Genomic DNA, 23,970 nt, shown 5'->3' with positions numbered 1-23,970 from the left:
TTGACATTTGTGTGTGCACACGCGTGTGTGCATTTTGTACAGTTCTACCTGGCTCAGTTCACCTGGGTGCCATTTCCTCTTTTTCATGAATGAAATCATGCATAATCAAACACAAAATTTGTGTTATGTTCTGGTTGTCCCCCAATATATCAATTGCACTGGAACAAATTCTCATTTTCAAAACAAGATACCATCTTGACCTGTCTGGAGTTTGGGTTTGGCACTTATAAGTATTGTTTCTGTAGTGAAACCTCTGAAGATTTTGACACCTCTGACTGATCAAACTGTAAACCTTGGAAAAGAAATCTGCTTGAAGTGTGAAATCTCTGAAAACATATCAGGAAAATGGACTAAAAATGGCCTACCTGTTCAAGAAAGTGACCGTCTGAAGGTCATTCACAAAGGAAGGTAAGCAAGTTAGGCGATCTGTAACTTGTCTCAATATGCACTCTTCCTCTACTTCCTAAATTACATATTTGGTGAGGAAGTTTGGAGAGTAGTCATAAAGAGAGGATCTTCTTCTGGTTCTTGGCTTCCAAATAGCAAGAATGTCTGACTTCTCTGTTCTATATCATGTCCTACCAGTGATCCTTTATCTGCACCTCATGGTATGGTACTTTGTCTATTCAAAAGCCATCAACTTGGGAATGCAAGCTGGTGCAGCCACTCTGGAAAACAGTGTGGAGGTTCCTCAAAAAACTAAAAATAGAACTACCCTATGACCCAGCAATTGCACTACTAGGTATTTATCCAAAGGATACAGGTATGCTGTTTCAAATGGGCACATGCACCCTAATGTTTATAGCAGCACTATCAACAATAGCCAAAGTATGGAAAGAACCCAAATGTCCATCGATGGATGAATGGATAAAGAAGATGTGGTATATATATATACAGTGGAGAATTACTTGTCAATCAAAAAGAATGAAATCTTGCCATTTGCAACTACATGGATGGGACTGGAGAATATTATGCTAAGTAAAATTAGAGAAAGACAAATATCATGACTTCACTCATATGAGGACTTTAAGAGACAAAACATATGAACATAAGGGAAGGGAAACAAAAATAATATAAAAACAGGGAAGGGGACAAGACATAAGAGACTCATAAATATGGAGAACAAACAGGGGGTTACTGGAGGGGGTGTGGGAGGGGGGATGGGCTAAATGGGTAAGGGGCATTAAGGAATCTACTCCTGAAATCATTGTTGCACTATATGCTAACTAATTTGGACGTAAATTTTAAAAAATTAAAGAAAGAAAGAAAGAACAATGACAAACGAATGAACAACAACAAAAAAGGGCAAAAGGAAAACAAGCCATCAACTGATTCTTTCCATATAAACAGAAGGTTAAAGGAATGATACTGAATCCTATGGATTCAATCAAATGGATTAACTGTCCCTAACCGATAAGTGCCACATGACCTTCCCACAATTTTGGGGGCAGACATAATATCCTAGAATCTAGCAAAGATCTAAGGCAAGAGTTCTTAAACTTGGATCTAGGGATCCTGGTTGTGAATCTGGTTAAGATCATGAATGTACTCCAGGGAGGTCCCACAAATCCTCCGAAGTTGTAAGCCAAGTCTGTGTGTACAAAAATACATACTGTTCTCCAGAGAAAGGATCAATGGTATCCATCAGATATTTGCTGATCCCCAAAAAGTTAAGAACTACTGCTTTTAGATTTGGCATATAACGCCAAAATCAAGAATGTTCTTGGTAATTTTTTAAATCTTAAATTATGGCACTAGTGAGATGTTGTATTTTAGCCTTTTTTTAAAGCTATGTGATGAAAAAGAAATATTAGACTCTTGTGTGCATAATAATCAGGCTGTATTTGTACAAATAATTTCGTATACTCAAAAATGAATATTTGATGAAGATCCATAAATAGGATAATTAAGCCTTCGCATTTATATTCTCTCTCTCTGTTTCTTGGTCTTTCTCTCCAGCCTGGAGATAGGCTTATCTCTTAATCAGATAAAGTCCAGGTGTCTCTTCAGTTGAGCCATATACAATCTAAATCTTTGCAAATTCTTAGAAATGTTTTTCTAATTTCCTTAGAATCCACAAGTTAGTGATAGCCAATGCTCTTACTGAGGATGAAGGTGATTATGTATTTGCACCAGATACCTACTCTGTTACTTTGCCTGCCAAAGTTCATGTTGTCGGTGAGTAGATAAATCATTGCAGAGTTGTGTTCTTGTTTTTTTGATTTTGCTTACCATGGAAATATAACACATTCAAAACTGTGATATACATGAATTGGTGTAAGTCACTAAGCATAATAGTTGATTCTTAAGAAGTCTTACAATGGAGTAGCTTTGCAAGGTGCCAGGCACCAACTATATCTTGATTCCTCTTATATTCTTTCTGTCCAGATAAAATGTTGGTTCTATCAATATTTACCACTAGCAAAGTACTGGCCCAGATATTCACATGGAAATGATTGTCTTATAACAAAGGCCATATTTAATATTCTAGATCCTCCTAAGATCATCCTGGATGGTCTTGATGCTGACAATACAGTGACAGTAATAGCAGGAAGCAAGCTTCGTCTTGAAATTCCTGTCACCGGAGAACCACCTCCCAAAGCCCTTTGGAGCCGAGCAGATAAGGTTTGTTTTAAGTACACACACACACACACACACACACACACACACACACACACGCACACCCAACCACACCTCCTGCCTTCCAATAGTCAAATGAAAGAAGAAAGCAAATAAATGTACAAGGGTACAGTATAGATGTAATTCCTTGGATTAAGAAAGATCACTGGTTTGGGGCACCTGGGTAACTCAGTCGGTTGAGCATCCGACTTCGGGTCAGGTCATTAACTCACTGATCGTGAGTTAGAGCCCTGTGTTGGGCTCTGTGCTGACAGTTCAGAGCTCTCTCTCATAGCTCTGACAGCTGTGACAGCTCTCTTTGACAGCTCTCTCTCTCTCAAAATATAAATAAATATTTATTAAATAAATTATTATTAAATATTTATTAAAATCTCTCAAAAATAAATAAGGATTAAAAATTTTTAAAAAAAGAAAAATCACTGGTTTTCAGGCAAATATAATCATCATTCATCTACTTTTCATATTTCTGATTACCTACTATGTGACCAGGCATGTTTTCATGTGCTGTAAAGATCCCATTTTTCATTCTAATAGGTGTGAGGGAATGAAGTGGAAGAGAAAAAGATAATGAATTAGTAAATAAACAATTGAACAAAATCACTGTGGATAGTAATAAGTGCTATGAAGATTTTTTTAAAACAGTGTAATATGATTAGCAAGTGATTGCAAGGTAAATGACAATAGTTTCTATGAATGACAAAGAAACCATTATACAAAGATCAAAGGAAAAAGATTTCCAGGTAAAGTCAATGCAAGGGCAAAGGACAAGAAGAGAGGAAAAAATGAGCTTGATGTGTTGAAGGAACAGAAGAAAAGCCAGTGTGACTGGGTCAGAGTGAATAAGGAGGAAAATAATAAATAAGGTTGGGTGGTAGACTAGTACTAGCTCAAGTGTCATTCTGTGGCTCCTAAAATAAAATGTGTTATGGGCAGTAAAACTATTCCGTATGATATTATAATTATGGACATATGTCATTATAGACTTGGCAAAACTCACAGATGTACAACATAAGAGTGAACCCTAATGTAAACTATAGACTTTGAATGATAATGATGTGTCAGTGTAGGCTCATTGATTATAAGAAATATACTGCTCTGATGTGGGATGTCAGTTGTGGAGGAGGTTGGTTAGTGTGGGGGAGGGGTTATATGAAAACTCTCTGTACTTTCCACAATTTTGCAGTGAGTCTAAATCTGACCCCAAAAATAATTTATTAATTAAAAAAAAAAGAGTTGAAGAGTGTTTTTTCCTTTTCTGTTTTCTGGAGGAAAAAACAAAAGAGCATCATTAAGCTTTGGAACAACTTGAAACAGTGAAATGTATATGTAATTAAAGTCCCCAAAGAGAAGGACAGAAGAATATGTAAAGAAATTAGAGCTAAAATTTTCCAAATTTGATAAAAACTAAAATTGCAGATATAAGAAGCTCAATAAAATCTAAGCACAAAGAGCATTAATAAAACCACACCAACTTGATAATAAATTATATTAAATAAATAAATAACAAAAATAAAAAATATAAAGAAAAAAAGAAAAAACCACACCAAGACCCATTAAAATCAAATTGATCAAACCCTATGATTAACAGAAAAAAAAATGTTTTTAAGTAGACAGGGAAAAAAGTCACATTAAATATACAGAAATAAAGAAAAGAGTGACAGCAGATCTCTCTGGAAGCAAGGCAAGTGAGAGGACAGTGAGGCAACATCTTTAAAGAAAAAACTGTCAACCTAGAATACTACGAATTCTAAAAAATTCTATAAATTCTAAAAAAAATATATCAACCTAGAATTCTATACTGAGTAAAAATTTCAGAAACAAAGGCAAAATAAAATTATTTTCAGATATATAAAAGCTGAAAGAAATAATCACTGGCAGACCTGCACCACAAGAAATGCTAAAAGAAGTCCTTAAGTCATAAGGAAAATAATGTCAGGTTGAATCATTTTCACAAAGGAACAAAGAGCAGCAGAAATGATAACCGTGTGGATAAACATAAGAGTTTTTTTGTATTATTTCAATCTCTTTAAAAGATAATTGACTGTTTAAACAAAAATAATAATAATATACTGTTGTTTGTACTGTAAGTAAAATTTATGACAATAAAAACATAAGGTCAAGAAAAAAAAAAGAATGGAAAGTAAGAATTAGGAGGGTGAAAAGGGAGGTATTGTTGTAATATCGCATGAAAGTAGACTGTGAAAAGTTAAAGATGTATACCATAAACCCTAAAGGAACCACTAAAATAATGAACAAAAAGTTATAGCTAATAATCCAACAAAGGATATCATATGAAATCACAAAAAATATTTAATTAATCTAAAAGAAGGCAGAAAAAGAGGCACAAAGAACAGGGCAAGTAGAAAACAAATAGCAAGATAATAGAATTGCAATAGAAAAATTGCAATAGAAAAACAGATAAATTAGAGATTTCAATACTCTTCTCTTAGTAGTTGCTAAAACAAGAAGACAGACCATCAGTAAGGATATTTAAGATGTGAACAATACTGGCAACCATCTTGATCTAATTGACATTTACAGAATACTCCAATGACACATACAGAATGGGCATTATTTTATAGTTTTTTTTAACGCTTTTATTTATTTTTGAGACAGAGAGAGAGCATGAGCAGGGGAGGGGCAGAGGGAGAGGGAGACACAGAATCTAAAGCAGGCAGTACAGAGCCCGATGCGGGGCTTGAACTCACAGACTATGAGATCATGACCTGAGCTGAAGCCGGACGCTTGACCGACTCAGCCACCCAGGCGCCCCCAGAATGGGCATTATTTTAAAATTGCATATGGAGGAGCGACTGTATGGTTCAGTTGGTCAAGCGTCCGACTTCGCCTCAGGTCATGATCTCAAAGTTTGTGAGTTCACGGGGCTTTGTGCTGACAGCTCAGAGTCTGGAGCCTGCTTCTGATTCTGTGTCTCCCTCTCACTCTCCCCCTCCCCAGCTTGTTCCCTCTCCCTCCCTCTCTGTCTCTCTCAAAATAGTAAACATTAAAAAAAAATTGAGTATGGAAAATGTCCAAGATAGACCATAAGTAAGTCTCAACAAATGTAAAAGGATTAAAGGAATACTACTAACAGTAAAGAGGAATGAATTACTGATGTATGCAACAACTTGGATGAATAATTATGCTGAATGAAAGAAGCTCAACAACAACAACAACAATTATTTTTAAAAACTAATACCAAATACAAGGATATGGAACAATCAGACTTTCATACATCACTGGTAGGAATGCAAAATGGTCCACCCACTTTGGAAAGCAGTTTGGTAGTTTTTTTTTTATAAAGTTAAACATGCACTTTACCATACAATCCTATAGTGAAACTCCTAGCTATCTACCCTAGAGAAATGAAGACATATGTCCACACAAAAACTTGTACATAAATGTTTATAACAGCTTTATTTATAATTGTCAAAACTTGGAAACAACCCAAAAGTCCAATTGTACAAACATACAATTTGTACATGAATAACCCAACTGCACATGGAATATACAATAGAATACTACTCAGCAGTAAAACAGAAGGTGCTAGTAATACATGTAGCAACATGGTTGAATCTAAACAGCATCATGCTGAGTGAAAGAAGACCGATCCAAAAGGCTACATACTGTTTGAGTCTGTTATATGAACATTCTGGAAAAAGGAAAACTAGAGAGATAAATAACAGATTGGTGGTTGCCAGGGACCAGAGTGTAGGGGTGAATGAGTTGACAGTGAAGGAACATGGGGACACTGTTGGGGATCATGGAAATGGTATGTATCTTGATTGTGGTGGTGGTAGTTACACAATCACACAAATTTGTCAGAATTCATAGAACTCTATGTATAAAAAGTGTGAATTTTACTCTATGTAAATTATATAGCACAACAGACAAGCAAACAAAATATAGAAAACTAAAGAAGATAATGCAACACCACCCTAAGTATTTTCTTTTCACATTAAAAATAAAGCAGAAAATCTTTTACAATCTTAAGATTTGAATTTGGCTAATAAGACAACTCATCTTTGACAAAGCAGGAAAGAACATCCAATGGAAAAAAGACAGTGTCTTTAACAAATGGTGCTGGGAGAACTGGACAGCAACATGCAGAAGGTTGAAACTAGACCACTTTCTCACACCATTCACAAAAATAAACTCAAAATGGATAAGGGACCTGAATGTGAGACAGGAAACCATCAAAACCTTAGAGGAGAAAGCAGGAAAAGACCTCTCTGACCTCAGCCGTAGCAATCTCTTACATGACACATCCCCAAAGGCAAGGGAATTAAAAGCAAAAATGAATTACTGGGACCTTATGAAGATAAAAAGCTTCTGCACAGCAAAGGAAACAACCAACAAAACTAAAAGGCAACCAACGGAATGGGAAAAGATATTTGCAAATGACATATCGGACAAAGGGCTAGTATCCAAAATCTATAAAGAGCTCACCAAACTCCACACCCGAAAAACAAATAACCCAGTGAAGAAATGGGCAGAAAACATGAATAGACACTTCTCTAAAGAAGACATCCGGATGGCCAACAGGCACATGAAAAGATGTTCAACGTCGCTCCTCATCAGGGAAATACAAATCAAAACCACACTCAGATATCACCTCACGCCAGTCAGAGTGGCCAAAATGAACAAATCAGGAGACTATAGATGCTGGAGAGGATGTGGAGAAACGGGAACCCTCTTGCACTGTTGGTGGGAATGCAAATTGGTGCAGCCGCTCTGGAAAGCAGTGTGGAGGTTCCTCAGAAAATTAAAAATAGACCTACCCTATGACCCAGCAATAGCACTGCTAGGAATTTACCCAAGGGATACAGGAGTACTGATGCATAGGGGCACTTGTACCCCAATGTTTATAGCAGCCCTCTCAACAATAGCCAAATTATGGAAAGAGCCTAAATGTCCATCAACTGATGAATGGATAAAGAAATTGTGGTTTATATACACAATGGAATACTACGTGGCAATGAGAAAAAATGAAATATGGCCTTTTGTAGCAACGTGGATGGAACTGGAGAGTGTGATGCTAAGTGAAATAAGCCATACAGAGAAAGACAGATACCATATGGTTTCACTCTTATGTGGATCCTGAGAAACTTAACAGAAACCCATGGGGGAGGGGAAGGAAAAAAAAAAAAAGAGGTTAGAGTGGGAGAGAGCCAAAGCATAAGAGACTGTTAAAAAACTGAGAACAAACTGAGGGTTGATGGGGGGTGGGAGGGAGGGGAGGGTGGGTGATGGGTATTGAGGAGGGCACCTTTTGGGATGAGCACTGGGTGTTGTATGGAAACCAATTTGACAATAAATTTCATATATTAAAAAAAAAATGAATTTGGCTAATATGAGAAAATTTTGTTCTATTATAAAACAGAAGAATTATGAAAACTATCTCAGGTATTCTTATTGCTCTCACAATCTTATGTTATTGAGGACTTATGAGTCCTAATCCAGACACAAAAAAGTAAAGAGTTAATTTAATAGTTATTAGAAAATTACCCAGTTTCTAAATTACCTTGACCTTCTCTGTTTTTTCTCTTTGTATGCTGGCTATTCATTGTCATATAGGAAATATGACCTAGGAATCAGAAAAATGGAATGCTACTTCAAATTTCTGGTTTAAGAAAGAAAGAAGGAAAGAAGTGAGGTAGAAGAAAAGGAGAAAAAGGAGGAAGAGGAGGAGAAAGAGAAAATAAAGAAAGAAAATATAATGGAAGGCCCAACCTCACTCTGTCTTTACTTTGGGAATTAGATATTCATTCATTCATTCTGTCCTATTGGAAGGGAAAAATCAATACTCAATAACTTGTAAGGAAAACTGGCATTGTGGTCTTCTTCAACCCTCTTCAGTATTTCTAAATTTTCAAGACACATAAATAAGCAAGTCATGATTAGTTCTTAAATATTTAATTTCATGTACAAAGAGACTCCTCTACTAAAATAACACTTCTGCACTCCTATTTTTAGTCCTCCAGCTTTCTCTTTGGTGGGTTCGTGCTTAGTGGGCTTTGGAGACAAATCCCAGTTCTTCTCATTGTTAGCCATGTGGCCCTGAGCCACAGCTTTCTCCTGTAATATGGGATGTTAACACCTTTATCTTTAGGGTTGGTGGAGGATTACATTAAGAACATGTATTTTAGGCCTTAGCACCACATCCAGCTTAAGTTCTAAGGTACTTTGGAATAGTCCTTGTCATATAGGTCATGCCGTATTTTGTTTCTCTCCTCCTTAGGCTATTATGGAGGGCAGTGGCCGGATAAGAGCAGAATCTTACCCTGACAGCAGCACTCTGGTTATTGACGTCGCTGAAAGAGATGACTCTGGTGTTTACCACATAAATCTGAAAAATGAAGCTGGGGAAGCACATGCAAGCATCAAGATTAAAGTTGTGGGTAAGTCCTCTGGTTCAACAAACTTCTAGAATCAAGTTTACATGTCCATATCCAGAGTAGACTTTGCCAGCTCTTGGTTCTCTCAACTCTTCTGGGTAGTCAACAAATGAAACACAGATAGCTATGTTTTATAAATCACCATTGTTCTTTTTCTACCTTTCCCATTCCTTTTCTTTCCTGTCCTTCCCTTCCCTTCTCTTCTCTTCGTGTCTTCTTTTTTCTTGCCCAGAGGTCCAATTGCAGGAATGTGTAACTAAAGTTAACTGTTTGGGGTTGCTGGTCATTAGCTCTCCACAGTTGTATTCCTTTCGGTTTCCTTTAAAGTCACTGAAACAATCACTAAACAATTTCCAACATCACAATCATTGTAGAAGAGTAAGATTTGCCTTAGATGACAACTTAGGTGTATTTTTCCTAAGCTTGAAACCAAGTGAAATGAGTCCAGCAGATTATTGGTGGTCCAAGCTCTCATGATCTCTTCATCTCACTTTATTTCTCCCTTAAGAATCATATTTCAAATGGACCAGAAACTAAGGTCACTTTATCAGACACTGAATTATGTTAATAAGATATGGTAACTTGCCATTTTTGACTTGGATTTTTACCAATCAACATCTTGATTCTTCCAACTGATTTACGGTTCACTTTGTAGTTCAAAACAAAACACAACACGAAATCACATCTGATATTATGCAATAATTTCTTGTTTACCGTTTTCAAGGTAAAGGACAAGTATCTTGAGTTCCATATGGGGCTTGCTCTCTAATGTTGTGACACTGGTTTAAAGGACTTGAATACATATTATATTTATCTTTATTGGGCTCACCTTCCCTTATCCCATATGGAGCATGACTTTTTGCCCAAATTAGTTACTACATGCATTTCAATAAACATGGAAAAGCATTCAGAAAAAACACTGCTTCTATGATTATTACCAAAAACTGATTTTCCAATTAACATTTTTCTTGTGCTCTCACTTACTCTTACTTTATTTTACTTTTTCTATCCTATTCTATTCTATTCCATTTTTTGTTTGCTACAGACATCCCTGATCCTCCAGTGGCACCAAATGTGACAGATGTGGGAGATGATTGGTGCATCATGAACTGGGAGCCTCCTGTCTATGATGGAGGGTCCCCAATCTTAGGTAACTGCATGTCGGTCAATCTATGAAACCACCATTGAAGTTGAAGTCCTCTTTATGCTTATTAGTATAGAGCATATTTTAAAATATTGCATGTAGAAGAAAACCTATTCTACTATGACTTTAAATATCCATTCAAATTGAAATATATTTTGGGATTCTTTATAAGTACTTGAGATTGAAATAACTCTGATGAATATCATCTGACTGTTCCCTTTTTTGTTTGACATCTACATTTAATATCTAGTTTTGCAACATCTATAGGTTTAACTTTAAGTTGTTCTAATCAGTAAATATCTAGCTCCATAGAATTATGTCTATGAAAAAAAAATTTTTAGAGATAAATATTTAAAAGAATTTGCTTCCCTGTGGAACAAGAATTTTTTCTATTTGAAACTCACAAAAGTGAGTTTTCCCTCTTCTAACCTACATTGTTTGGACTCCTAGCCAAATCTATTACTCAACTGTAACAATGGTATTTCTATAGTCTATATAGCTGTGATTTATTTTTCTCTCTTATCTTCCTGTGCAATTTTAATTTTTTTCTAGTCCTATTACTTTTATCTATATCCTATGATGTTAATGTTTGTATTCCCTATAATTTCTCTCAAACAACTGGTGAAATAAGGTGGCTTAAAAATATATGCATACCTGACTATTTTACTTAGAGATTTTATGAATTCTAATATCTGACAAAGTTTAATTTTGGAAGCCATGGAAAAACCTTAGTTTCCATTTCGTGTCACCTACAGGATACTTTATTGAGAGGAAAAAGAAACAAAGCTCCAGATGGATGAGGCTAAATTTTGATCTCTGCAAAGAAACAACTTTTGAGCCCAAGAAGATGATTGAAGGTGTAGCTTATGAGGTCCGCATCTTTGCAGTCAATGCCGTTGGTATCTCCAAGCCCAGTATGCCCTCCAAGCCTTTTGTTCCTTTGGGTAAGTCAGGAGATGTGTCTCTGTCATGGAAATCATTGCCCTGACTTCTTCCCTCCAACTTCTAACAAGGTTTCTTAGAGTCGTGCGTGAGCAGGAGGTTGGAGGTGGTTAGGGGCACCTAAGAAATTGAAAAACAACTTTGGTAGAACTGAATGTCTTCATAGTGTAGACCCTGGAATTTATTACCAGAATTCCGGTGAAAGCTGTATGTGGATCTGGTTGCTGCTTCCCACTGAAAACACAAAGCTGAGCCATTGACACATGACCACTCCCCATTTGTCCTTCTGAAGGTATAACTCAGGACCTATGTGTAAACACTATAACTAAACAGAGACCACTTCTACAAAGCACTCTTGAAAACTAGTCTCTTTGCTTTACCATCACACCTTAAATGCTATCTAATGAACTAACAAAGTCAGTTCAGTAAAGGCAAAGAAATAGAAGATAAGATGTTTTCCTCTTTTATGGTAGTGAAGTACTACTTTTTTTCAATAGAAAGAAGATTCAGTACAGGATTTATACTTTAAAATTAGAGGGTTATGGGAAATTTACTCTGGATCATTAGATCTCAAACTCTGACTTTTTTCAACTTCCTTGGGCCTCCCAGCCTCTCATGCCAACCTCCCAAACTGGAGGGAAAGTGTGGCAGCGTTTCTGAAATTGTCCACGCCTAGCAGATCTTTACCTTCCACGCAGCATATCCTCAAGGAGTCTTCACTGAGTTTTATTAAGACATAGGCCTCTCTGTATATTTTTATTTATATCCTAGTTAATTTTTATCACAGCTTGTGCTGTAACACCATAGTTAATCATTTCTTCCGTTTCTTTCTTTTCTTTTCTTTCTTTCTTTTTTGTTTTTTATCTTTGAAGCTGTAACCAGCCCTCCTACACTTCTGGCCGTTGACTCCGTAACTGACACCACTGTCACAATGAAGTGGAGGCCCCCGGACCAGATTGGTGCAGCAGGTTTAGATGGCTATGTGCTAGAGTATTGCTTTGAAGGAAGTAAGTACAACTCGTAGTTAAAATGAATACCATCATCAATAGGTGAGATACTCCCCCCTTTCTTTTGTTATCATTCTGGGGAACTCTTCTCCTTCCTACCAAAAATGACAACAAGCAAAAGTCTTCCTTCTAAGATGGATAAAAAATTTGCCCTTTTTTGGTACTTGATGCTAACAAATGGAGATCTCAAAAATATACTAGATAGGCGGCCAGATTAGACACCACGATAAGTCTAAGACATAGAAAGAAGGGATTCTGACAAAACTTCAGGGATTTCCACTTCTTGAATTGGTGGAGTTAAATTGCACCAAGAAAAATAAAAGTCTAGTTAGGATGAAGCAAGTTGGACGTTCTAAACCCTATACAGAGTAGAGGTCTGCTATCAAAAAAGCTGCCTACTTCTGGGTAATAAAGGGAGACTATATATTTGGCTAGCTGCTGATCATGCCTTCAAGAAGAAGAAGAAAAGAAGAGAAGAAGAGAAGGAGGAGGAGGAGGAGGAAAGAAGAAGAAGAAGAGGAGGAGGAGGAGGAGGAAGAGGAGGAGGAGGAGGAGGAGGAAGAGAATTAAGAACAACTTTCAGTGGCAGCATTAAATCTCAGAGGGTGTAAGCAATAGGTTTGACATGTGACAGGAATTTGTCTCAGTATATAAAAATGTAATCACTGAAATTTATAAGGAGAAGAGAAACAGTTAAAAAAAAAACTTGTTGATAGAAATAATAGACAAAGAGAAAATGACACAAGAAAATATGGGCCAGAGTGTACCTAAAACCAAAAATGATGTGAAATTCACTGAAAGCCTGTTGTGTTTTTGGTATCCTGCTTGTCATGATTTGAAAATGGATGACTAAAACTGTCCCAGTTTGAACTCAGGCTCCACTCTAGATGAGGTAGGTAAACAACCCACTGGGGAAGCTTGTACATATCACCACAAATGATAGGCCAAGATTTAGCTTCTGAGAAAGCTCTTTGGACTCCAAACTTTAATGTGGATCTTATCTGAAGGAAAGGGAGACTACAGAGCACATTTGGGAAATCAGGAATGTGACTACAAAGGCACCCTCCCAGGAGGAAAACCTCTGGAGAAGAAACTTCCTATGAGAGAAAACTGCGGCAAAGGAAATCCCAGGCCCCTGGACTGGGGCACCCCTGGAAACCACCGTTGGTGCTGGTTGGGAGGGAACAAGAGACCGGGGGACAAGGCATCCTGGTAACAGTTCCATTGACATGTGCTCTGCTCACAGAGCACACTGCTTCATTTCTCCAGGGCTTAGAAAGCCACTAACTAAAACTAGTAGGGGCATTATGAGAAAGTTCCCAGGCATCCCAGCATAGGAGGGGGGTAGTGTCACTAATGCAAAAAGGTAAATTCTTGAGCACTTCAGAATATGGTTTATTCCCATTCTATTCCTCTCCCATTTCAAAAACTCATGAGTACTCCACTCTGTTATTTATATCACCCCACCAGCAAAATCTCCCCATCTGACATGTGATGTGGCTGCTGAGCACGAACATTTGTGTTTGTATGAAACAGAGCAAATTCTTTACTCTTTTCTTTCTGATAGGTTTAAAAAGTAAGAAGATACAGCAAAATGATAGATGCCTGTCATTTTGATGTTACCCACCTTAGATAAAATACAACGAAGTGTATTTTACATAATTTTGTGTGTGATCTGTGTAGATACATATGTATACGGGTATATACATATGTATATGTACACAGTCATTATTATGTATATATTTTGCCACATAACGTTTTGGAATTAGCTTTCTATGGAAGTTCTTTCATAACGTGTATATCTTTCTTCTCGCAGTCTTTTCTTTCTTTATGTGGCTGCCCTATTCTTCATTCTTTTTAATGGCTGTTGTCCTCCAGACTAATTTTCTGTAGTGTTTAATGCTTTTAGATATGTCAGGTTTTATTCTGTAAGAGAATTCTTTCTTTTATAAGATCGTGTGTTGGTTTTGACTCTGCCTTTCTCTTGTTTTTGTTTTTTTTAATGCCTGCAGCACATTACTCTTCTTTGTTTTCTTCCTTCACTCTAGCTCTTTCTTTTCGTTCTTAAAAATTCTCCTCATGTATCAAATAACTTTCATATTCCTTCCCCATCCCCTGGACACCGTTTTCTTTCTCTGTTTTCCTCAATTAAAGTGGTTCAAACGTGAAGGGATGGGCTATTTTTGTTCCCCTCTGATCTTGTTTCGTCCTGTCTTCTCTTGAAATTTCTCCTTTACTAGTTCTTCACTATTTCAAGCACGTTTTCTGTCTCCTATTTTCACTTTCTCATCAACTGTCTCTTCACTATGAAAATATCAGCACAGTGACTCCCAACCTGACCATTGGCTTAAAGAGGTATTTCTTTTTCAGTGTCCTTAAGTAATTTTTATCATCCACATGCCCTTGCAGCCACCAGGATATTTTGGCTCCCTGCTCCTTTTCCCAGGTACTCCTAGAAGGGATGGGATAAGAGAGAGGAGAAGGTTCCAAGGGGTTCCACTCCCCTGCTCCTCTCCTGATAACAGGTGAAAAGGCATCATCCCAAACCAGTGGGGGTATGCCCACAACCCATGAGCCAGCAACATCCCCTCCAGTCATGTGGAACGCAGGGACCCAGGCATGCTCAATTTGTTTTCTTGACTGCAGAACTTGTTGTTATGGCAACCAGAGGCTGCCTCCTGAGCTGCTGGGAAGACAGGGCTGGCTTTATCCTGAGTGCCTTCACTCCCAGACTGTGATGATTGAACCCCATAGCAGGAGTTCTTTGTTACCTGGGTGCCTGGGAGGACCCTCCCTGGCTGGGGTCGCAGGGACAGGTGAAAAGATAGACTGTTCCACTGTGTGCTGCTCCCCTATGGAGTCCGGGACCCGCTCCTCCTTTCTCTTCAGGGTCTTGCTTTGTTCCTCTCTACCTCTTGTTCCCACAGCTGGAGGTGCCCAGCCTCTTGTCTCCTCTTCTTCTCTGTGGCAGATGCCTCAGGACAAAAACCACAGTCTGAACAGAGTAGGCTGTGGCTCTCCTGAGGAACTACCCACCCCCCCACCCCAATGTGTTTGGTCTCTTCCGTCACTGCTCTGAAGACAAATATCTTTGCATACTTTGCATACTTTACTAACAGAGAATGCTGACTACTGATACGATATTCTTCTGGTGTGAAAGTGGGTGTCTTTAATTAATTTTAATGACGGATTCTCAAAGGTACATCAGCAAAACAGTCTGATGAAAATGGGGAGGCTGCATATGACCTACCAGGTAAAGTATTCTATGAAAGCTTTCAAAATTTCTTACTATATGATACAGTTTCTGGGAATGTTCCATGACCAAGCATGAAGTACACCTACCATCCACACATGAAAAACTCCTTAGAGATCAAGGGGGTGGGCAGGCATTGAGCTAATAATGTGGGATCCAAGCCTCCCCCAACCAACCCTGTGCGCATAATGCATACAAACTTTCAGAAGTTGAAATATTTGCAACCCTTGAATGCTGGGTTCAAATTCTCTTGATGTTATAGATAAAGCTACCAAAACCTTTTAAAAAAATATCATCATTTTTGATTGAAGTGAAAGAATTATGCCAATACCTTATAAGCCTTGTCTCCAGGGCTGTGTTTCCTGTCTGCCATGGATATTAGCTTCTTGTATTCATAAATGGAAGCATTATCAGACTCCCTATGCACATATGAGTGCCTCATAATAAAAAAACAACCAAGATAAAACAGGGAGATTATATAACTATAAAGGTTTGTGTCTCTCATTCATAAGAATAGTATTTTCTTGTTCTTCTGAACTTTAACATATGTAGATGGCTAAATGTCATGAGTATGTCAATCCTTATGAAACTGAATTGGAGTAAAACTGCTACAAAATTCTTGGGGACAGTTACTGTGATTCAGGATACTCTAGTATCACGTCAGTATCCTGAATCATAGTGACTGTCCCCAAGAATTCAGGATACTCTAGTATCATAGTATCCTGAATAAGAGGTTTTTCAGAAATAGCAGAATCTGATTATCCTTCTTCCTGTTACTTACATTAGCCATTCTAGGCCATTTTCATTTAAATATGAAAAATGCCTACCCATGTAATGTGAGTCCATACCAAAATCATATTTCCTCCAACTGATTTAATTATAAGTAAAATACTAGTTTGGAGTCGACCGTACCAGTTAGGATGATTTTTTTTCACTAAACACCATTTCTCCTTCTTGTCCTTTTCTTTTATGAATTTTAGCCGAGGATTGGATAGTTGCAAACACAGATCTGATCGATAAGACCAAGTTCACCATCACAGGTCTGCCTACAGATGCAAAGATCTTTGTTCGCGTGAAGGCTGTGAACGCCGCGGGCGCCAGCGAGCCCAAATACTACTCCCAGCCCATCCTGGTGAAGGAAATCATAGGTAAGTGGCAAGGCTTTCAAAACTTTGTCTCCATTTCATGTTATTTGATTTTGCTTTTTAACCCCTTTCTTTCTCAAAACCTCCTATTTTGCTGTCCCTCCTTTGATGTATTGTAAATGCCTCCTGGGAGTTAGAAATGAACAAAACAGCTCTTATTTACCAGTGTGGAGGTCAGCTCAGAGTCTGTAACTTGGAATGAGGACCAGCTAGCTAACCTCCCCAGGCTCTGAGCCGGCTCTGGCGGGGCTGCCCGTTCCCACGGAGGGAGCGTGAATGCAGCGGTGCCAACTTCAGCAACGTGGCTCCAGTGGGTCTGCGAGGCCAGAACCGTCTTCATGGTGAGATGAACGCATTATTTGCCCTTTTCAGCGTCTGACCTCCGCCCTGACGGTGCAAAAGCAATGGCGAGTAAAACCACAGGTGCCTCAGCACAGGTCAAGTCAGCGGCACGGAACCAGACTAGTTCCTTCCGTCTTCCTCACCACCTTGCACTCGGAGTTAAAATCAGAGGGCCGGCTTTGCCTTGGCATGTTCTTGCTGAAGCATAAAAATTATTCATTTTATTAAACCTTGGTCCTCGAGTACACATTTTTCCTACCTCTATGTGGCAGTGAAATGCAAAGTATATATAAAGACCTCACGCTGCGTGCTATAGCGCAGTGGTTTTCTGCAGAAAGAGGGCTGGTACAACTGAGCGGGAGGCTGAACTAGTGACTTTTCTCACACAATTCCATTTTACTTGAAAACATGGCCGCTTGGCAGGCATTTTTAAGAAAACAAATGGAACGAGCCTGTCACTGTGAAGAAAGCAACTTAGAGTTTTTGTTGTCAGCCTTTCAATGAAAAGTGAACTTTGAAGCAAAAATTGGAATTTTGGGAAACTCCTATCCATTGCCATGGACTTGACAGCCCTCAACACTTAAAAACTTTTCTCATGAAAAAATTTTTTTTTCTCATGAAATAAGCAGTGATATTAATAAATGTAGTTTTTATATTGAGTAAGGGAATATGTCAACATTTAGAAGATCTACGTAATGTGGTGAAGTGATGTTTTCCATTAAAAATATGCATGGGTAAGATTTACATTAAAAATGTAAGATAGATTAGTGGATTTTAATGTAACAGAGTATGAAAAGTTAATTGAAGTGGCTTCAGATTCCACGCTGCAGCTCACCTTTAAGAAATCACAATTTATCATGTTTTAGTGTAGGATCAAAAAGGAATATCCATAATTGTCTGAAAAGTTTATTAAAATATTTCTCATGTCTGTGCAAAGCCAGATTTTCTTCATTTAAATGACTTCAGCCAATACAACACATTACAACAGACTGAACACAGAAACAAATAGGAGACTCCAGATATCCTCTATTAAGTCAGACATTAAATAGATTTGCTAAAATATAAAATAATTCCATTAAAATGTCATTTATGTTGTTATCTTTAAATTAATAACTAGATATTTGAAAAGTTCAGTTTTAATTTCTAATATGGTAAATATTGATAAACCCACATAAGCAGAAGCTGAGAAATTGCTTTTTTGGGAAGGGTCCTTGATAATTTTTTTTCTTTTTCTAAATTTTTTTTTTTTTGATGTTTATTTATTTTTGAGACAGAGCATGAACAGGGGAGGGTCAGAGAGAGAGAGGGAGACACAGAATCTGAAACAGGCTCCAGGCTCCGAGCTGTCAGCACAGAGCCCGACGCGGGGCTTGAACTCACGGAACCGCAAGATCATGACCTGAGCCAAAGTCAGACGCTCAACCGACTGAGCCACCCAGGCGCCCCGGGTCCTTGATAATTTTTAAGAGTATGTTAGAAAACCGAGACCAAAACATTTGAGAGTTCCTGTTCCAGGGGAAAGAACACTGGACTGGGGGCCTGGATATCTAAGTTCTAGACCATGTCTGCCACAGACAATTGAGAGTGAGTTGATGGATGGATGGATGGATGGATGGATGGACGGATGGATGGATGGATGGATGGATGCAAGAAAGCATGAAGAGTGGGGCGCCTGGATGGCTCAGTCGGTTAAGCGTCCAACTTTGGCTCAGGTCACAATTTCATGGTTCATGAGTTCAAGCCCCGTATCGGGCTCTGTGCTGACAGCTCAGAGCCTGGAGTCTGCTTTGGATTCCATGTCTCCCTCTCTCTGCCCTTCTCTCACTCATACTCTGTCTCTCTGTCCATCTCTTAAAAATAAATAAACATTAAAAAAATTTTCTAAAAAAAAGCATGAAGAGTATACATTTTCTTAGTAGATTCAGAAGCCAATCTTTTTAAGTTGAATCCTGTTTCCATCATTTATTAGCTAGTGACCTCAGATAAGAGACTTGATCTTCCTGAGCCTTAATTTGTTCATCTGCAAAATGGAGATAATAATAGTATTTGACAAGAGTGCCTGGGTGGCTTGGTCAGTTAAGTGTCTGAGTTCGGCTCAGATAACGATCTCACAGTTCATGAATTTGAGCCCCATGTCAGGCTCTGGAGCCTGCTTTGGATTCTGTGTCATCCTCTCTCTCTCTGCTCCTCCCCTGCTCACACTCTGTCTCTGTCTCAAAAATAAATAAACCTTGAAAAAAAATTTTTAATAATAGTACTTGACACATCAAGAGGCTATCAGAATTAAATATATTGATCCATGTTGCTGCTTTACAGAGTGTTTGCCACATAATAAGCTCTCAATATGTGTTAGCTTTTATTATGATGATGGTTTAGTTTACTACAGAATCTGGCTGAGTCTCCTTTTCCTTATATGTAAAGTTAGGGAGTTACACGATCTCCAAATTCACTTCCAATCCCAACAATCAGTAATCATCATCATCATCATCTCCTCAAGTTTATTGAACACCTACTATTCTCAACCATTAATCCTCACAACAATTGTACAAATTAGGTGCTTTCATCATCCTGATTTTATGGAACAGGTGTCTGAAACCAGAGCTACCAAGTATCAGATCCAGTACTCAAACTCAGATCTCTAACTCAGAAGTTCATGCTTCTAAGTAGAGCATAGGACTCAAGCCTGACTCCAGGTTCTTTTTTTTTTTTTGAGAGAGAGAGGACACAAGTGAGCAAGAGGCAGAGAGAGAGAGAGAGAGAGAGAATGAATCCCATGAGGGGCAGAGAGAGAGAGAGAGAGAGAGAGAGAGAGAGAGAAGCATGGCTCACCCAAAGCGGGGTTCATGTTCACCTGAAGTGGGGCTTGAGTTCACCTGAAGTAAGGCTCGAACTCACCCAATGCAGGACTCAAACTCTCGAACTGTGAGATCATGACCTGAGCCAAAATCAAGAGTCAGATGCTTAATCGACTGAGCCACCCACCCAGGTGTCCCAAGGCTAACTCCAGGTTCTAATCCTGGCTGTGTCACCAAAGGCACATTACTCAACCTCCTATCCTCCTGTTTCTTTATCATAAAGTAAAACAGTACCTATCCTACAAGGTGGCCTTGAGGTTTAAATTAGTCCCTTCATCAAAAGTGTTTAGTCCAGTGTCTGCCACATACTAAGCCCTCAAGTGCTGACACCTGTCTCATCCCTGTGAACCTATGAGCCTTTGACTCCCTGCTTCTGATGGGTTTGCAACAACATGCTCTAGTATCTTTATGGTGTTTAATTAATGAACATTAGTACATAGTGGGCTAGGGCCACCTATTATGTACCTCGTAGCCACATGGGGAGAAAGTTACTATCCAATTCCAACAGAATTACCTAAATAACAAGTGCTAGGTACTAAAACTTTGTTTTGTTTTTTTCTGGTGAGAAAAAGTGGGCACTCCTATCAGCTAATGTGCTGCCTATGGATCTTTTGTGGAATGTTCATTGCAGAATGCATTTGCTGTCAGAAACTGAAAAATATATATAAAGTCCTATGAGAAAACTTGGTGTTTTTCTATAAAGTTGTTTTAGACTTATAATGACTGTAAAAATAGGAAGTTGCTATAAAATCAAGGACGTCAAGGATAAGTTCTGTTGAGTCAGACTGTGAAAATATCTCTGCTTGAAGAAAGCATTTAGGACTAAAATTACCATACATAATCTTTTAATGGTACATCTAAGATTTTACTGTAGAGACATCAGCACAAGAATATCCCAGTGACTCTCATGCCAGCATGCTTATGTAAGCCTATTTCCAGTGTACTCTACTGATCGCAAAATTATGCTGTTCTGCCCTCACTCAGAGCCTCCGAAGATTCGCATCCCAAGGCACCTGAAGCAAACCTATATCCGCAGAGTTGGAGAAGCTGTCAATCTGGTTATACCTTTCCAGGTAATAATTCAGGGGCACTTATTTTCTCTTTCCAGTGCTGGGGTGTTTAAGAAGTAGAGACAGGTACTCTAGCACTTAAATTCATCATGACCCAGGACTTCCTCAGAGGGAAAGTAGATAAATAATGCAAGAGATCTGGGGAGTGATTAAACTATCTCGTGCTTGTTGAGAAATCTATCAAACTGATAGATTTTCATTCTGCATGAGATAAATGACACCTAGCTTGGACTGGTCTGAAGACGGGGACTACAGTGGGGCAGAGAGGAAACACCAAGGAGATAGCAAAACAAGAAATGCTTGAAGATGCTTTCTGGACCTATATATCCGTAAAAGTAGTCTTCATTTTAAGTGAAGCTCTCGGCGTAATATTCAGGAAAACATCATGTGCTTACTTCCCATGATTACCCCAAACCAAAGGAAGAGGGATAACTGAATGTTGAAATCTTGATGCCACTAACTGAAAGATGCAAACACTGTTAAATCATGGCTCCAGCAAAAGATTCTATTGTTTACAAGATTGACCAAGCCTCACCTATAATAATCAGTTTTGGTCTCATAAACACACACATACGCATACACACACACACACACACACACACACACACACACACACACACACTGTACCACCACCCCATTACTTGTCTGACTCCTTTTAGGGCCCCTAGACAGCACTATTCAATGGAACTTTCTGTGATGGTGGAAATATTTCACAGGTTCAATGTCCAATATGGTAGCCATGAGCCAAATGTGGCCATTGAACACTTGAAATGTGAAACTTGGAACCGGTGCAACTGGGAAGATTAATTTTTAGTTTTCCTTAATTTTAATTTGCTTTAGTTTAAACAGCCTTGTAGTTGTTACATCAGACAGCAAGACTTTAGAATCAGAATTTAGGTCTCTGCACACATTTGAACACACATACAGCTCATTCAGACCCAGGCTCCCATGACAAGCAAGCTAAAAGACAGCCAATTCCAGCATCAGCACCCGGGGCCTGCAGCTCGAAGAAGTGATTACCTTCTACATAAAGTGTGCGAAATCAAAACGAAAGCCAAGGAGGACATGAGTATAAACAGGGCAGGGGAGGAAGGAGGTGGCTTGACAAGGTTCCTCCCACTTCTCTCCCCACACAGCCTCAAATAAAACCAGGAGTTGGCACTAGGCAGGCACGTGGGCTGGAGTGGGGCTGCTGAATCTGGGCTGCAAAATCTCCAGTTTTTGTACCACGTCTACTAATGCTAATCCCAATTCCCACATCTTGGGAGTCTGTGTGTCTAACTTCTGACTGGGTCTGGGGGGAGGAAAGACCATGAGAACAGAGACCTCACAGGTATGGCATCCCAGAGGCTGCTCAGCTGCCAGGAAGGGGGCGATGAGACCATTGTGTCATGTTCATCTATTTGCGGAACCTCAAGAGTTCTCATGAACATCTCGTTTGATCCTAAGAAATACCTTGTGAGGCAAGAAGGGCAGATTTCCTTACCACCGCTTGACAGGAGAAGAAACTGATGTTCAGAGAAGTTAGGTGACTTGCCCAAGGTCACACAAGTAAATGGCACTTTCAAGAGCAGAGTCCCTGTCTGTGGACACTTCCTCCAGTGCCTTTTTTTTTTTTTCCACTGCATATATTATCGGAAAACTCTGGTTTTTGTTTCCCCAGTAGTGAAAGCAAATTGTACATTTACAGAAGTGAAACCTGGAACTGTTTTTCCTTATCTTTAACAGTATTGTTCTCCACTTCCCACGTGTAAGTCTAAGCACCCCGACCATTCTTCAAGCTCTGTAGGCAGGGGTTTGATGTGGGTCTCTCACATTTTTTATCATAACCTATCAACAAGCCATGTTAGGAGCCCAAAGGAAGGCTATGCCTTACCTGACTGAATTAATCTTTGGCTCCTGTCTGCAGGGTGAGCCTGGGTCTTTGGAAATCCTAGGAAGTTCCTTTGTAATATAAACCAAAACATGTATTTTTGAATTAGATTATAATCCCCCAAAGCTTGCTGTTAAAGCATAGTTTCGGTAGCTAGAAAGAGCAGAGAGAGAATTGTAGACAAGTCTGAAATGAGTGGTACAATGCTGTGGAAATAATATCATGTACATTTAGATAATAATAAAGCACGTATGTAGTGTGCAGAAGCTTTAGGAGCTTCAGTCTTGGGGCACCTGGGTGGCTCAGTCAGTTAAGCGTCCGACTTGGGCTCAGGTCATGATCTCATAGATCGTGAGTTCAAGCCCCGCATCGGGCTCTGTGCTGACAGCTCAGAGCCTGGAGGCTGCTTCAGATTCTGTGTCTCCCTTTCTCTGCACCTCCCTTGCTTGTGCTCTCTCTCTGTCAAAAACAAATAAACATTTAAAAAGAAATTGGAAAAAAATAATAATAAAAGAACTTCAGTCTTTATAACCATTCTGTGAGATAGGTACTGTCATTGTTCTCATTTTACAGTTTGGGAAATTGAGGCAGAGAGAGTTTAAATAACTTGCCCAAGGTCACACAGCTATTAAGAGGTAGAGTCAGCATCCAAATACAGATTCCAGGGCCCATGTTCTTAACCATTATGCTATGTTATACAGGCTTTGGAGCTAGAGAGACCTGGCAGTAAGACCTGGTTCCAGCACTTACTTAAGTCACAAGGCCTTAGGCAAGTCACTTAATTCCTTTATCCAAAAAGTGAGGATAATGACATTTATTATCTTGATGGGAAGATGAAAGGAAATAGTAAACCTCATGTACCTAATGTAGTGCCTTGCACACAGAATGCAATCAACAGGCAATGCCAGTATTACTGTTTCTGCCATAGTCGCTGACCACCAGGCTGTCTCCAACCTTGCCAAAAATGGGATCAGCAACTGTCATTTTTTGTAACACCGGAAAAAAAATCTTGAAACCATCTGTTTTCCCTCCCCCTCTACTTTTTCCTGTCTTTCTCTTTAGGGAAAACCAAGACCAGAATTAACTTGGAAGAAAGATGGTGCAGAAATTGATAAGAATCAAATAAACATTCGCAACTCTGAGACTGATACAATCATATTTATCAGAAAAGCAGAAAGGAGCCACTCTGGGAAATATGATCTGCAAGTCAAAGTGGAAAAATTCGTGGAAACGGCTTCAATCGATATCCAGATCGTTGGTAGGTCTGGAAGAATGTTCTATCAAAGCAATATTTGTACTAA

At 38.9% G+C, this 23,970-nt stretch overlaps 1 protein-coding gene across 11 annotated transcripts in view; it reads left to right on the top strand.

Moving 5' to 3' along the window:
- MYBPC1 (myosin binding protein C1) overlaps positions 1–23,970 on the top strand; it is an 87,559-nt gene that overhangs the window by 49,786 nt on the left and 13,803 nt on the right. For 8 of the 11 annotated variants that reach the window (XM_053894787.1, XM_053894786.1, XM_019446585.2 and 5 more), the window contains 11 exons: positions 246–408; positions 2,072–2,178; positions 2,492–2,625; positions 8,882–9,041; positions 10,084–10,188; positions 10,938–11,126; positions 11,997–12,131; positions 15,331–15,384; positions 16,365–16,532; positions 20,711–20,799; positions 23,732–23,927. In XM_053894787.1, the coding sequence (XP_053750762.1) occupies positions 246–408; positions 2,072–2,178; positions 2,492–2,625; positions 8,882–9,041; positions 10,084–10,188; positions 10,938–11,126; positions 11,997–12,131; positions 15,331–15,384; positions 16,365–16,532; positions 20,711–20,799; positions 23,732–23,927 (1,500 nt within the window). The remainder of the gene's footprint in view (positions 1–245; positions 409–2,071; positions 2,179–2,491; positions 2,626–8,881; positions 9,042–10,083; positions 10,189–10,937; positions 11,127–11,996; positions 12,132–15,330; positions 15,385–16,364; positions 16,533–20,710; positions 20,800–23,731; positions 23,928–23,970) is intronic. The other 3 variants (XM_019446588.2, XM_019446584.2, XM_019446586.2) reach the window with 1 other exon arrangement.

The sequence above is a fragment of the Panthera pardus genome, unplaced genomic scaffold, assembly GCF_024362965.1.
Source record: "Panthera pardus isolate Hobbes unplaced genomic scaffold, ASM2436296v1 HiC_scaffold_6, whole genome shotgun sequence".
Classification (NCBI taxonomy): domain Eukaryota; kingdom Metazoa; phylum Chordata; class Mammalia; order Carnivora; family Felidae; genus Panthera; species Panthera pardus.
Note: the sequence above shows the minus strand (reverse complement) of the source record. Positions and strands in the feature narration are given on the sequence as shown.